Source organism: Mangifera indica, chromosome 10, assembly GCF_011075055.1.
Source record: "Mangifera indica cultivar Alphonso chromosome 10, CATAS_Mindica_2.1, whole genome shotgun sequence".
NCBI lineage: Eukaryota > Viridiplantae > Streptophyta > Magnoliopsida > Sapindales > Anacardiaceae > Mangifera > Mangifera indica.
The window spans coordinates 4,058,015-4,074,946 of NC_058146.1; the positions used below are offsets into that span (position 1 = coordinate 4,058,015).

Genomic DNA, 16,932 nt, shown 5'->3' on the forward strand with positions numbered 1-16,932 from the left:
GGAAAGATTGAGAGGAAGGAAAGTGAAAGCCTAATATGTTTATTCACTTTCAATAATTCTAAACCAGTTTCTCTAAAGTTTCATTATAACATCAGTTGTAAGACTAGAATATAAAAAAGGCAACCTTGAAGAATAGAAGTGTGAGACTGCAATGTATTTTATTTCTGCACAATTGTTTTTGTGACATGTTTATTCAGATGAAAAAACTGAAACAACATTAGAGTAGAAGCAGCATGGATTATAACAGTAATTGCATTGGGCATTGAAACTCTTGCATTTTGTACTCAAGTATGTGTTCTTTATCTTTAACGGATTATGCATCCTAGCGATGAGCTGCAGGATAAAGATGATGAAGAACTAAGTAAGATGTGAGTACCAAGAAACAGATCTGATAGATAATTTTCCAAACCAGCAGGTCCAAATCTCACCAGCACTTCCAAATTTCTATCCCCATTCACCATCATGATATATGTGTCAAAGAATTCTCTGTATGCTGGTACAAGTTTCTTTGCTATTGAAATCTTTAATTCATCCCTTAACTTCCCATCTGGTACGTTCCATGATGTCTGTTTCATATATGCTTCTTCAAAAGCTGCATGGAACCTTCTAAAACATTCCTTTGCCGCATCTGGTGGTATTGGTGAGGAACTTTTCTCTGGCAAAGATGAAAAGACCTTGGTCCATGCCACAGTTTCGTAGTTTAAAGCATATTGTTTAAGCTTCTTGTTGTGCATACTCATCCACTCCTCACCAAAAAGGTCCTTCAGGTGAGATGTGCGAACTTTTTCAATGATGAAGTTGAGATTGTTGGCTAGAAATAGATATGACAAAGACAAATCTTTTCTGCATGGCTCAGCTTTGCGGTCAAGTTTGCATAGAAGAACAAATATGAGCCAGGCTAGGTGAACTGACGCTGGAGATGCTGAACTGTGGTTGGAGGTTGAACTCCCAATGTTAGTTTCTGTAATTGTTGAATTTCTTGGAGGATGTTCAGCAAAAATTTCAGAAAGAATTTCACTGTGATCTCCTAGTGAACATATGAAGCACATTGCTGATTCGGTGAGTGGGTGAATCCCACCACCAATAGTTGGAGTTTTTGATAAGTCCTTCCGAATTCTTGATTCAAACTCATATAAAATTGTTTGAATTGAGTCACCAAGCTTCTGCTGTGATGAAAGAGCTTGCAATTTTATGGCTGAGGTGGAATCATAGTTGAAGATCAATTCTATTTCTGGCCAAAGATCAGTGAGTGCTTCATAAAGTTCCATTTGTCTGAAAATTTTTTCTTGTGATTTCTTACCCTTTGCAATGAATTCTGGAAATCGGAACAGATTCATTGCTCCTTCTTCTGTTATATGACTGAAGCAAGACTCTCTGATTGTATCAGATGCTGAAAGCACATGATCACAGAGAACTTTTTCTCCACTGAAGAGAGTTTTCACTGCAATCTTCACTGCACTCAGCCAATTTTTTATCATATATTCAAGCACTTCCCAATTCATTTTCTGAATTCGAGAAGCCTTGAACTGTTCGATTCTAAGTTGATGCAGTCCTTCATCGACTATTGATTTCCTTATCAGCTTGTATATCTTTATGCACTCCTTGCCATAACCAGAGCTGATCATACATTCAGCTATTGCCTTCAGGTCAGACATTGCAAGCTGTGAGACATTCTCCTCTTCAGTTATAGTCTTACCAGCTCTTTTCAACTCATCCTCATCTTCAGATGCTTCCTTATTGTCAGAGTTTCTCGACTCATCAGAGGATTGACCTGAAACTGATTTGGGATTAAGTTGATCACAGTGTTTGGACAGTATCTGATAGAACTCATGTTCAAGCCTTTCCATGGCAATTTGCATGAGGGTCTGAGCAAGAACAAGCTTATGAGAAGGTGAATTTTCAGAAACCAAAAAGTGCATGGCTTGAAACAAGTCTTTGACACTTTTGAGGAGCTCTTTAGCCTCTTTTCTGTTATGACCAAAAACTGAGATAGCTTTGGTGTATGAGGAAGAGTTCAGATTCCATTTGGTGATGATTGGTTTTGCATTTTCTATTCTCCCTTCCATCATTGATTCAGAGAATGTGTGTATAGGGGAAGAGGACGAATGAGTAGAAAAACTCGGAAATGAAGAAACAGAAGAGGGAGCCTTCGAAGAAGAGAAGAAGAAAGTCGACATTGTGTTTCTGGGTATTACAGATTCACTCTCTGCACTACTTGGTCAAGTTAAATTTTCTGAGAATGAGATTTGCAGGGGGATATATAGAGATGAGAGCTGCAGAGGAAGATTTCTTATTTTTAGGCCAAAAATTGGGGAGTTTACTTGAGTTGGTGGAGCAAGAAAGATTGACCAAGAATCATTGGCATAACGTTATAAATGTGGTTGCATGATAGTGGATTGGAGACGAGCAGATTCAAAGAACTAAGAACAAAAGTTGTATTATGTTCAACATTTATTAAGTCATTTTCTTCTGATCACATATTCTTCTTCATCTTACAATGTGGGGAGGTCAATTGAGAAACAACTTGGAAAGGTGTGGGAAAATTTTGTTTTTAAGCCCCATATGGGTAGCTTAAGTGACAAAGAAATGAGATTTTAAAAACAAAGGTTCAAATCTTTTCTACCAATATTTGAAGAATTGAAAAACAATTGATCTAATGCAATAGTTGAGAGACCACCTTCCTTCTTTGATTCTTCTCTTTTAAGATTTTGCTCTGACAACTTCAAAAAACCCAATTAATTTGATAACAGATTTTGTGTCTAAAAGATTCAAACTTATGTATGGTATAACTAACCACATTTCTTTTATGAGATAAAAGTTTAATCTTGAATTACTTTTTATTTCAAATACCATAAATTTTATTTATTTATTTTAACAATCACATAAATATATTTTTATTAAATAATTTTAAATTAAAAATAAAATAATATTTAAATCATATAATAATATTTTATTTAAATATTTAATTAAACCACATACCATTGGCATTCACAAATTTGGCAGGGCTGACTTCAAACAGGATGTTATTTGAACTCCATTACTGATTGGTAGAAGTTACAATTCTTCTAGAAAGCCAGATAATGGATATAGAAAATACAGCTGTTTAATAATTCTTTCTTCCAGATGCACTTCAGTTGAATTTGTGTCCAGTCATGTGCCCTTTTTAATCCAAAACTAAAGTGGGGGGTAATATTATCAATAAGATAATACTAATTATATAATTTTATATAAAAATAATAATATTTTATTATATAATTAAATAATATTTTATTTTTAATTATTTAATTATATAATGATATATTATTATTTGTATATAAAATTGTGTATAAAAATCATACATATAACATTATTATAATATTATATCATATTGATTTATAATGTTTTGTAGGCATTTAAGCTTCTAGATGACAGATAAAATGTTTAAAATAATTTATAAAAATATATTTAGTATATATATATCTTCAAAATTATGGGGGAAAAAACCGTCAAATATACTTATAAAATGAAGAGAAAAATTAAAATTTTGTCAAGGATTCAAAATTTTGTTTCCCCCTTAAGTCGATTATGTTATAAGTCAATATTAAGAGTAATATTATATATAAATATTTTTAAAATATATAATTAGATATATAGATGATATATTATTATATGATTAAATATTATTTTATTTTAATTTAAAATTATTTAATTATATAATAATACGTTATTTATATATTTAATTATATACCTAAAAATGTTTATATATAATTTTGTTGAATTTTAAAACAATCAAGTTGCATGTAAGTAGAATTTTCTTGTGTGCTGCTCCTGTGATACCTTTAGACGAATCCCACATCGACAAAATACGGGAGAGATGTTGGGTCTGTCTATGTATCCCACATTAGTTAGTGGTGAGAGAATTTGAGTGGTTAAATAGCCTGTGAGCTCCTTAACTGTTAAGACGTGTTTTGAGTTGTAAAACCCAGAAGTAAACTTATGATGGGCTGTGTGTCTAAAGTAGACAATATCTTAACAATGAACTGGGTTATTGGATCAGAGATGTTACAGCTCCTGGGAGACAATTGTTCCATTGGTTCCAGGAAAACTTATATTTCTTTCAATTGAAAAAAGATAAAGGAGAGAAATAGACATGTGTTTTTATATGGGGTTAAACAAATTAAATTTTTTTTTTTTAAATAAAGGAAGTCGAGAAGATTTTTTCAATTCAAAAAATTTTATTATAAAAAAGCTCTGGAAGCAAAGTCAAAAGACTGACCAAGATCTCCAGTCTGGCTGCCCAAAAAATTTGAACGGTGAAAAAGAAACTAATAAATGATTTTGACTTACCTGCGTGTATACTTTCTTAGTTTCATTGTCGTACGTTTGCTTGGTGATTCAACAGTGATATAATATTTAAATATTTATTTATATGTTAAAATTTTAATTATTATTAAAAATAAAAATATTATTTAATAATTTTACTTAAAAAATTTTTTCTCATTTTTCGATCTTAATTTATAAGTTAATAATTTTTTCTTTAATTTAGTTTTGAAAAATTATTTTTTTACTTTCACCTTTTCAGATTTTAATATTTTAAAGTTAACAATTACGTCATCAAAGTTTAAAAATATTATATTTATATCCTAAAAAATATATTCTCTCTTTCCGATAATTCAAAACTTTGCGCACACAGATTCTATATATATAATATTATTGTTCTCTTTAGATCGGTTAAATTGTGGTTGGTAATAGCCATAGCACTTGAAGATTTAAATCTTCAATTTAGGGGACTAGGTATTGCCAAAACCAATTCATCAATAATGACTACTAAATTTTCAATGCAACAGAAATCGGATTAGACTTCTGTTACAATTAACGGAAGCAATTTTTGTTCATGAACGTAATCTTTACTTCCTATGGAAATATGAGATGCATTCCATAATTTAAATGGAGCATTGTTATATAAGTCTTGCGGTCTTTGGTTGAAATAAAATATAGTCAAGTCATTGTAAATAATAGAAATATGGAAGCCTCATCATCCTCAATCTAAACTTTTGATATGAAATTGACAAAAAAGAGATTAAGGTAAAAAAATTATATAAAATAATGAGTATTAATCTGATACTAAACTTGATATTTGGTATAAAATTAATACCCGCCATAGATACATATAACATTACACTTATTATTATGACCTCAAATTTGGTGATTGTTAATGAAAACAATGTAATATATACTTATTTTTAATATATAATTCATAGTATAAATGATGTGTTATTATATAATTAAATATTATTTTATATTTAATTTATAATATATAATCATACGATAACACATTATCTGTATATATAAATAATATATAAAAAATAAATACACATAATTTTATTAATTAAATATTATTTTATTTTTAATTTAAAACCACACATCACATAATGAAACACTAAAATGTATACTCATTTATGTATTCAAAACCTATGGTCATAATTTTATTGACTTGCAAAAGAGAAACATAAAATCAATGTAATTTTTGCCTTCTCTGAGTAAGCATTTAAATATAATAGAATTTTTAAGACGCCGATGAAAGGTGGTTTCGCATAAGCAATATGTAGCTTTACTGTACGCAGAACATTTGAACAAGTTATTCAGAATAACAGAGCTAAAAGACATGTCAAAACAGGGTTATGGTTCTTTTGGTTTGCTGTTGCAAATTCATCGATGATGAGTAATTTGATCTATAGGAACATTTCAGATGACTTAACGTGAGAAAAAATTCCAACTTCGATACATGTTTTGACAGTCCAATACTTTCAAGCCATTCATCACTAGATATGTTCAATGGTATCAACTATCAAATATTATTCGAAACCTGTTTGAGAAAATTAATGGTGGTCGTGCATTGCATTCTTAAGTAGACAATAAAAGCTAATGAAACTTAACCAATGAAATCGCAATAAATAAAATTTTCTGTTGTGACTACTATTCCATCATAAACTACGACCCTGGATTGAATGCAACGCACCGTTCCAGTTTACACACATAAATCTGGTACACACTCAAATTTGCAGACTAGATATTAAAAAGTAACGAGTCAAAATTTGTCAAACAAATGGGTCCATAACCGCATGATACCAACATGTCCTATAAAAATCTTAACTTATACCTTAATGGCATACTTTCTCATAGGGAAGTACATCTCCCGCTTCTTCTCCCTCTCTGTCTTCAATGATGCCTGGGCCCAAAAAAAAAATAAAAAAAAAGAAAAGCAGCAATCATATTTAGATATAGTTATACCAAATGACACTGAAGGAACTTTAACAGATTTGAGATATCAAAGAATGTTTCACCTATCCTATTAAATTATACAATATAACAAACAAAAACAAAATATAAGAGGACACTGAAGGAACTTTAACAGATTTAAGATATCTAGGTAGCTATGTTGTATATGAAAAAGTTACAAGTTTAAATGTCCATTCTGAACGAATAAATAATGCTGGCATAAACATACAACAAAACATATAAGATTTTGGTAGCAAGAGAATTTTAAAACATGTCATTACAACAAATCAGCTCTAAAACCAAAACTCGAAAAAGATCATATAAGAAACTAGCAGTTTCAGCATTGCACATGCCCCTTGCAAAGCATTAAATCTTAAATTAGAAAAACTTGAAAATACAACAAAAGCACAAAAATGGCTAAAATTACCTGGTGCTTTGTCAGCCTTCTCCTGATAGCTCTGGTCTTCTTGGGACGCAGGTCAAGAGGCAAAAGCCTCTTCTTCTTGTAAGCCTCCCTCAATGCAGCCTTCTGCTTCTGTGAAATAACTGTCAAAACCTGTGCAATTGACAGCCTCACTACCTTGCTGCAAACAGAACACAATCATATCATATTAAAAAAAAAAAGAATCACAAAAAGAGTGGATAAAATTACTTTCTATTACTTTATACAACTCTTCAATAGCTATCTAAATGACCGAGAAATCTTTGAAAATAACTTCCAAAAGAAACTCATATATCCAAGATAAGAAACATTATACACAACATCAACTATGAACAGAGGTACAATGTCATTATATAACGTATTCACTGGCAGAGAAACCATATGATCACATAAAATATGTATTTGCATAAACACCATGTAACCAACATTAAGAGACACATCCTTGCAGCATAAAGTCACCATATAACAACCATTTGCGGAAATGTTTTCACTACTTTCCGAATGAATAATCTATTTTGCTAAATATCAATAACAAAATTAAGCTTCATATTTCCACCTAAATATGTTCCCAAGAGAGCAACAAAACAGAGTCATATCTCAACTTAACCAATCAATCGACAAATGTATCCAAGTTTCAGAGAGCGAGAGAAATTACATCTTGGAGAGCTTGTTAGGAGCACCACCGGTGACCTTAGCAACACGGAGGAGGGCGAGCTCGGCCTTGAGCTCTTTCAACTGGTTCAAGAGGTCTTCCTTTGATTTTTGCCTAAGCTCATGCACCTTGATCCGAGCTGTTTTCATTTTTCACATAAACAAAAACAAAAACATATCATCTCAGAAACGCATGAAACAAAAACAAGACTAGACCACCAAACGGGTCTGATTTTGTAGCTTACCCATTGCTTTGTTGGGTGTGAGTTTGCACAAACGGCGGCTCTCAGTAGCTCTGTTCTGACTCCCAATACGGGTGAAACCCTAAAAATGAAAGTGGGGTTAAGGTTTATATATAAACCGATCTTCATGGGCTGGGCTTGGATGGTTTCAATTCTAGGTTTTTATTTTAACGGGTTACGATTCTTGGATTATAGCCCATCATCAATATTTGGGCTTCTTTTGGGCTCAGTAATTGGATAATCTCTTGACAAATTTCAGAAATACATTTATAACAGAAGTAGCTCTAACAGTTTGTATTATCGGATTGTAATTATGTTGTATCAGTTCGGATTTAATGTTAACGGCCTTCAACTCTAACTTAATCTAAATTAAAATTTTATCAAAAATTTTTAACCCTAACTCAACTCTTTAATGTTCATTTTAACCTGACATAACCTAATTTGATCTAAAATTCTTTATTATTTTTACTCTAATAAGTGTTTTCAGTATTATACCCCGATCAATTATTAATAAAATACATAATATAATATTTTATTTTGTTTATAAATGGCCTAAAAATTACAATCCAAGATCTTTAAAACATGTCAATAATCTCACTAACTAAATCGCATTCTCACTATCGAATAATAAAATAAGTATTTAAATAAATATAATAAATAATATAAAGCAATTCCAATCATATAAATATATAACTATCTAATTGTTCTTTATCATTTTTAAAATTTATTTTTAATAAATTTTATTAAAGTAATAATTCTTTAAAAAGTCAAATAAATTCGAGTTATTTTTGTATAACTATTTAATTTAATTTTAAATTTATGGAATCAATCTGAAATAAAATTGTATGCAAAAAATTGACTCTAACTTGATTTTTCTCATCTCAATTAAAAAAAGAATAAAAAATAAATTAGAAAAAAAAATCTAAAAATTCATTAATTGTAGATAAATTTTAGATAAGCACGGAAATAATTAGGAAAACGATGAAAATACAGGAAATATCTTTAGCGTTGATGGTATCATATCATAACTAAAATAAGTCAAATATGGACTATCCATCCCATCACATGATTTAATTATTTTTTATTTTCTCCACCACTAAAACATTATCATTATTTTAATTATGAGACCAAAAAAAAAGTTATCTTTTGGATAATAAAGAATCTGATTCGAGTTAGTGTTATATTGGGTCAAAATCAATTATATCAAATAAAATAAATTTTAGATTTGATGATTAATCTCATAATTATTGAATCAATTAAATCAAAATTTAAATTTTAATATATCGTTAAATAAAACTTAAATAAATACTCTCTTATACATAATATTTTTTTCTTTATCAATCAATCTATATTTTGGGGATGCTCATACAACCCATGGGGACCATGAAAACTTGGTTGAAGTGATAATTAAGTTTTTATTTATTTATTAGATCAAAATTAAGGGAAAATATTTAACCTATAAGATAATCCCACACACAAATTATCTTAGTCAATCAAATCTAATTAATTATAGGCCAAAGGACTATTTTCCACCCATAGTATGTTGCTTTCTAAAGTTTTCTTTCTTTAACTTTGAAAATTTCAAATACCTACCCATAAACAGTTAAAATTAACAAAACTTTAACCCCTTAAAATTTTATCTCTTTTCCCCTCTTAAACTTTAAAAACTAAAAGTTTTCTCCCAACTTAAGTTTTAAAAAATAACAGTTTCCCTCTAGAGTTTAGTTTATAGATCTTTGACACCATTACTAGTGGTCTCTCCCTTCGATAGTCTCTTTTCACCTATCTGGATATCCGATCGATATCGAATGAGCTGTGAAAGATGAAGAACTTTGTCAGGGAAGATGAAGCTCTTCATCTTCCCAGACAAAGACGAAGAGCTTCATTTTCCTCTACGAAGCTCTTCATCTTCCACGGCTTATTCGATATTAATTGGACATCCAAATGGGTGGAAAGAGACCATCGGAGGGAGAGGAAGTTTCAAGAGGGAGAGACCACCAACAATGACGTCAAAGATGACACCAGAGATATAGAAACTAAACCCTAAGGGGAAACTGTCATTTTTTAAAACTTCGATTGGGGAAAAACTTTTAGTTTCTAAAGTTTAGGGGAGGAAAAGAAGATTATATTTTAATTTATTTTTAATATTATAGATAAAATGATAATTTTACTCTTGCTACCATTAATTTTAACCAATTATGGGTAAGTATTTGAGATTTTCAAAGTTAAAAGGGAAAAACTTGAGAAAATAACATACCTTTGGGGGGAGGGGGGGAATAAGTCCTTTGGCCTTAATTATATTATATTTCCTCTTATAAAATGGCAAGGAATTTTCCATTTGGGAATTTGATTGATAAATAAGTGATGTCTTTTTCCAGCTACATTATACGGGGAGAAAGAGGGAACAAATCTTTCTAATTAGGGCTGGATTCGAACTGAGTCTGTTCAAATTTGAGTTTGAGTTCAGTTCGAACAAGCTCAAAACGAGTCAACCCTAAACAAGCTCAAGCTCAAGCTTGCTCATCAAAGTTTTTGAGTTAAAAATTTTGATAGAAAATAACGTTGTTTTGATCAATATGTATTAAAACAACGTCATTTTAATAACAAATTAATTAAAAACTCAAACTCAAGCTAAGTTTGAGTTCAAATGTAATAAGCTCGAGCTCGAGCTCTATTATATGTAAGTCAAGTCGAGTTAAGCTCAAGCTCGATTCAATTCGAATCTAATCCTATTTCTAACATTTGCATTTTCAACAACTCAATTTTCCCTACCTAATTAATTAATTTCTTACCCAAAATAAATAATAAATTATAGTCCAATCAATCGATGGCAGCCATGCCATGCAGTCAAATTGGGTAAATACCGGCCAAGACAAGCTTGAATTGCCCGCCCCCTAAGCACTAAGAGAATTAAAAAGCAATGAAAATATTGGAAATATTGTTGTTAGGATCTCAATTATAAAATATGAGATTTAAATCTCATATTAAAAAAGTATAAATCACTATTATGGGGCTTGTATGGTCTTAAGCTTTTTCATCTCAATAGTTAACTTTTGAGCTATGATTTTCTTAAAGTTTGTATCATTTGGTATCACAGTTATCATCATATCTCTCAGTTATAATCGTGCGATGCGGATAGTGATACCAACCAACCTGCGTGGACGTGGGGGTTACAAAGCGTGGTCATATATTAGGATCTTAAGTATAAAGTATGAGACTTGAATCTCGCATTGAAAAGTATGAACAACTAGTATATGGTTTATTTAACTTCAGACTCTTCTATCTCAATAATTAACTTTTGATGTGTGATTATCCTAAGGCTCGTATCAATTGCTATAATTGATGATAACATATTATAACTCAATAAATAAAATACGGAGCAACCCCTCACATAATTTGATTATTTTTTATTTTGTTTGCCACTAACTTATTGAAATTATTTTAATTATAAGACTAAAAAAGTTGGGCAGTATTGATAATAATGCGATTTGACTTTAGCTCATCTTAATTAGTGGTGAGCCTAATCCGTCAATCCCCACTTAGTAAATTTAATAATATGAAAACTCGTTTAAAGTACTAATTAATTTAATCTATTTATTATATCAAAAATCAGGAATTTCTTTTAAATAAAGAATCCCATTTAAGTTTAATTGATTTTTTTTAAATTAATTATATTAAAAATAATTAACTATTAATTTATTTTTAATTTAAAATTATTTAATCATATAATAATATATATATTTGTATATATTTATATATTTAAAATATATATTTATAATTTTATTATTATAATATTAAATAAGAGAAATTTTAAATCAAGGTCAAGAAGACATTTAATGTTTGACAATCCCACGCGCAAATTATCTAAATCAATCAGTCTAACGAGCTATATTATATTTCCTTGCATTATTGAGAAAGAAGAAACTAATCTTCACGGCCTAATTAATTATGACAGAATCAACTCGCAAATAAAACTATTTTATAATTAATTATTAAAATTTGTCACCAATTGCTCATTCTTCACTGCCTAATTAATTATTGTTACACAATCAACTTGCATATAAAATGTGGATAAATTCTCACCGCCCCTGAGGTTTCAAGAACAATCAACAGCATCCTTTTAGTTATCATAAATCACAGTAATGCCCTCTAAATTTAACAAGATTACATCGGCTTCCCTTTTACCACCGATTTTAGCTTATTCAATGTTGAGCCATATTTGTCATCTAAATACATGTTAAAATTACATGTTTATCTTATTATAAGTAGGGGTGGATACGAACCAAATTAAGCCTAAACATCCCTCAGTTTAAGTTCGATTTGAATAAAAAATGATTCAATTTAAGTTTATCAAATCAAAGTTAAGTCTAATTTGAGTTTAGTTCAAATAAAAATAACTTAATTTGATTCAATTCAATTTGAGTTTAACTTAATTTTGTAGTTCGAATCAATAATTTGAATCAATGATTCTAATTCAATGATTCGAATCAAGCCCCTTGTAGATCACCTTCCCCATTTGTCTTTGTTAATCTCCACTTGGATGGCTACCTTACTTAGCATGGTTAAGGGAGGTAGGTGATCACTTATAATTCCTAAGGGGGGTTTTTTTATTTAATTATTAATAAAATCTCATTGTTTATTTAGAATATTTATTTATTTAATTATTAATAAAATCTCATTGTTTATTTACACTCTGGTTCTCAGATATCTTTCGATTTAAAATTAGATTTATTTAATATTGTATTGTGATTCTAAATTGCAGTCCAAGTTCCCACTCCCTACTTAACAAGTTGTAAAAAATAAAGGGATTAATTAAATACTAATAATAGGATAATCCTCTCCCACACATTCTTTCAAGTTTCAACCTTACATTCTCATTAACTGTATAAAATATCTTTTAGGTCTAAAAGACTTGTTCCCATCTAAAATTTAGTCCACTCCACCACTCACCTGTAAGGTTTTAAAAGTTTAAATACTTATCTATTATATAATTTTTATAAATAAAATTATTATTTTAATAATAATATTAAAAAAATATAATTTTATCTTATTTCTCTATAGATTTTAAAAATTAATAAACTCCCTCCATCTAAACTTTTCTAATTTTAAAAAGTGCCTTCCCCCTTTCTCCCCTTCTTACCTAAAGTTTTTTTCCTTCCTTCTCTAGCTACTATTTTCATCTTTGGCGATCTTTTTTTCCCACTCTAACTCTTAGCCAGCTCTCTCTCATTGTTGGCAAACAAAGACTTTATTGACAAATAGATGAATAAGATAAATGATTCATTACATGAGGAAGAGATGAATGAAGTGCAATGGATCTTTGACAAAGTCACTCTGATTTGTTGCATTCATGGTCATGTCTTCATTTGGAAGGTAGGAGAGAGCACTAACAAATAGGAAGTCGATCGAAGAACAATCATTAGAAAAGAAAGAGAATGAATGAAACCTCAAAAGAGAAAATATAACTTTTTCAATTTTTGGGTGAAGGAAAGAAAGAAAAATAAAATAAAATTTTAGTTTTTAGTATTATTAATTAAATGATTTTAACAGAAATTAAATAATAGATAATTATTTAAAATTTTAAAATCTTACCGAACAAAAATTTGGAACTTGACCAGAACTTGGATGGATAATAGTGGTTTGACCTATATTTTGTTAGTCACATTCTTTGAACGTCACATCCTCTTAACTTTATTAAACATATAAAATTTTATAATATATGATTGTTATTTGATCTCTCTAACTCTAACTTAATTAACGAACCATTTACTTTAATTACAAGTTAATTACATTAGCTTTAGATTACAAACCCGTCAAGCTTTTTTACCTTTCCTTTGTATCTACGCCTTCAACTCCTTTTGAAAATCCATGCACTTACGGGATTTTTACATCACCCCCCCTGTCTTTCATTTTTTTTTGTTTCTCCTGTTCTTACTTTTTCTCGCCAAACTCTCTTCCACCTTTCTTTCTGAATATTCATGGTTGTTTTTTTTTTTTTTTTCCTTTTTGTCTTGTTTTTTTGTTCTTTGATATTGGATTCTTATGTTGTTTTTTTTTTTTCCACTTGTACAGGCTGGTGGAATTTGTGATATCAAGTACGATGAGGTTGGTGAACAGTGAGATTTTTTTATCTTTTCTCAGTGCAATCTATTTATTTTGTGATTTGATTTTTTTTTTTGGATGAATTTTACAGGAGTATGTTTTTAATGGTCGAGGGATGAGGCTGTTTACTTGTAGTTGGGTTCCTCAGAATCAAAAGCCCAAAGCTTTGATCTTCATCTGCCATGGCTACGCTATGGAGTGCAGCATCACTATGGAGAGTCAGTATAATTAACATATACATAAAGTTAAGCCTTTCATCATAACAGAAGGCTAATTAAAAGAGTTTACCAAATTCCAGGCACCGCAACTCGGCTGGCAAAATCAGGCTTTGCTTCTTATGGCATAGATTATCAAGGGCATGGAAAATCAGAAGGGTTGAAGGCTTATATCAGTAACTTCGACGATCTTGTTGATGATTGTTCCACCCATTTCACTAACATATGTGGTTAGATTTTTCTTCATTCGTTTAACTTGTTCACATGTTATGTGGGGTTGACTTAATTTTCTGAAAGATTGTGACTTCAGAGAGGAAAGAGAACAAGGGGAAGATGAAATTTTTGTTGGGAGAATCCATGGGAGGATCCATGGCTCTTCTTTTACACAGAAAGAAGAAAGATTATTGGGATGGTGCTATCTTGGTGGCGCCAATGTGTAAGGTAATGAGTTATGTAATAATCACTGAATCATCTTCTGTCTCTTCTGTGCTCTTTGCCGTAATTTTAATTTCATGGTCCCGCAAAATTGGATCCAGTTTTGTTCATCAACTTTTTATTGGATTTGGTAAGAGAGAGAGAGGAAAAAAAAAAAAAGAGGAAAAATAATACTAAATTTTATAAGATAAAAGAGAACCACCCACTCACTTTGAAAAAGGAAGAAGATGATACGAACTTTGTTTATTCAATTATTTGGCTTCATTAGTTGAAAGGATCAAAATAGTTTAAAGTTTAATCTTGTTTTGTTTTATCTTGCTCTGGCAGTTTAACTCTACAGAGTTTCTTTTTTTCTTTTTAGAAAAACCCATTTGAGTTTCATTTAAAAATTTGATTTTTTTTAACCGGCTCTTTATTTTTGGTGTCCATCTAGTGTAAAATAATCGTTAACATTCTTTCCGCTGGTGCCCATGGGCCGTAGCTGACTTTTGGATTGGCCATTTCAACAGTTTACCTTAGAACCGTTGACCCAGATTTCTTGAACAATGTAATTTAATTTTTTCTGGGGTGCTTTCTATTGTAGATTGCTGATGAAATGAAGCCACATCCTCTTGTTATAAGCATTCTCAACCAGCTTTGCAAGATAATCCCAACATGGAAAATTATCCCAACTCAGGATATAGTCGATGCTGCCTTTAAAATGCCTGAGGTTAGACAAAAGGTATAATAATAATAATAATCCTATAATTTCTTGAATATATTTCTTAAATTTTACTTTGTTTAGTAATAATCTTTTAACTTACAGATTAGAGCAAATCAACTCTGTTACAAAGGACGTCCCCGCCTAAAAACTGGGCAAGAACTTCTACGGGTTTGCTTAGATCTCGAGCAGAATCTTCAAGAGGTGTTTGTTATTTGTTTTCATATCTTTCTAACTAGTCATGGTTCATTTGGAAATGTTTGTAAGATTTATTTTACGTAACCTAAATAAACTCATGCAATTCTTATTACAGTATCTACGCATAGATTATAAAATATTGAATACGATTTTTTAAGTTTATAAGAATACTTGAAATATTATGCAATTTGAAAATCTAAATCTTTAAAACTGTTGAGATTAACTACATTGAATTGACAAATCTTTTTAATAAGTAAAACTATATTGTATAAGTTTCAAAGAGGGAACTTAATTGATATATATACTAGATTAATGAATCCCTCGTCAAATATCCAATAAAATTTAAGATTTACACTAATACTGTCTACCTATTTAAAGACATTAAATTTATTTTTATTGATTACTTTACTTTATCTATAAATTGTTATTGAAATATTAAATTATTTGATTTTATCAAACTAAAATCATAATTATTGCTGGAATACATTAGAAAATTTTCTGACAATGTTAGGTTATTTGTGGTGAATTGTAAGCAGGTTGCTTTGCCATTCATCGTTCTGCATGGGGAAGATGACAAAGTGACGGATCCAGGAGTTAGCGAGCAGCTATGTAACGTAGCATCCAGCGCTGACAAGACCTTGAAGCTTTATCCAGGGATGTGGCATGGCTTGCTCTACGGTGAGCCGCTAGAAAATATAGAGATTGTTTTCAGAGACATTATCAATTGGCTAGAAAAGAGAGTTTCCCTGGGCCTGGAAAGCGAGCTTAAACATGCTCAGGATGATTTCAACAACAATGCATAAAAGTTTACTTATTCTATAGATAAAATTGTGGTTCTGATGGAGGTCTGGGTTCAATCTTAAAGGTTAATAAAATTGATGAAATATTAAAACTTATAAAATTGACTTATTTAGTACAATGATTATAAATTTGATCATTATACACCGAGTTTATCCATTTAACAAATATGGAAAGTCCGGGTACCCAAAAAAAAAATTGTTATAATATTTAATTATTGAAAGAAATGGGGCTCATGTCTATCATAGCTTTCCTTAAAAACTTGTTTAGCTATTGTGTTTGTTGTAGTGTAAGAAGGAATATAAAATGAAAACTAGATAAATCCATACCATTTTTTGCTTCCATTCCTGGTAATGTTTGAGGCCCTGGTGAAAGTTGAGAATATGTCTTGATATGCTCACTTAAAAGATGTGTAAAAATAAAGCTTTTTAAAAGCAATGCAGTCGCCAATCTTTCCCTTCGTTGGCTGAATATTTCTATTTAAGCACTTGTTCAACTCTTCAACAAGGAGATAACAGGCAGACAGACCTTGTCAACCTTCGATATTCTAATTTAACCACCGCATGTCCCCGGATAATTTTCCTCACAATAAAGGCTACGTATACCTATTTGATGTGTTATTATGTGATTAAATGATTTTAAATTAAAATAAAATTATGTATATCCGCTTTGAGTATACAAATATATAGATATACACTTATATGTATTATCACATAAGTATATAATATTTTATTTTTAATTCAAAATATCTACCCGTGTGATAACACATATAAATATATATATTTATGTATCTAAAATGAGTACACATAATAATAAAATTTAATCATATGATGATACATATAAATATATATTTATCTGTATACTCAAAATGAGTGTGCATAAAACTGTTCT

The 16,932-nt window shown here is 30.2% G+C and overlaps 3 protein-coding genes across 3 annotated transcripts; 1 reads left to right on the forward strand and 2 right to left on the reverse strand.

The window, feature by feature from the left end:
- Positions 1-170: 170 nt before the first annotated feature.
- LOC123228030 (exocyst complex component EXO70H1-like) lies at positions 171-2,401 on the reverse strand. Its single transcript, XM_044653218.1, has one exon. The coding sequence runs from the start codon at positions 2,175-2,177 to the stop codon at positions 306-308; it is 1,872 nt and encodes a 623-aa protein (XP_044509153.1). The 5' UTR covers positions 2,178-2,401; the 3' UTR covers positions 171-305.
- A 3,501-nt stretch (positions 2,402-5,902) lies between these two features.
- Positions 5,903-7,682, reverse strand: LOC123228160 (60S ribosomal protein L35-like). Its single transcript, XM_044653439.1, has 4 exons — positions 7,597-7,682; positions 7,356-7,491; positions 6,686-6,842; positions 5,903-6,208 (listed from the first exon to the last, which is right to left on the reverse strand). Exons 1-4 carry the CDS (start codon positions 7,598-7,600, stop codon positions 6,134-6,136), a joined length of 372 nt encoding a protein of 123 aa, XP_044509374.1. The 5' UTR covers positions 7,601-7,682; the 3' UTR covers positions 5,903-6,133.
- A 5,694-nt stretch (positions 7,683-13,376) lies between these two features.
- On the forward strand, positions 13,377-16,385 carry LOC123228159 (caffeoylshikimate esterase-like). Its single transcript, XM_044653437.1, has 8 exons — positions 13,377-13,574; positions 13,666-13,698; positions 13,787-13,913; positions 13,994-14,140; positions 14,221-14,351; positions 14,929-15,066; positions 15,151-15,249; positions 15,780-16,385. Exons 1-8 carry the CDS (start codon positions 13,572-13,574, stop codon positions 16,044-16,046), a joined length of 945 nt encoding a protein of 314 aa, XP_044509372.1. The 5' UTR covers positions 13,377-13,571; the 3' UTR covers positions 16,047-16,385.
- Positions 16,386-16,932: the final 547 nt, after the last annotated feature.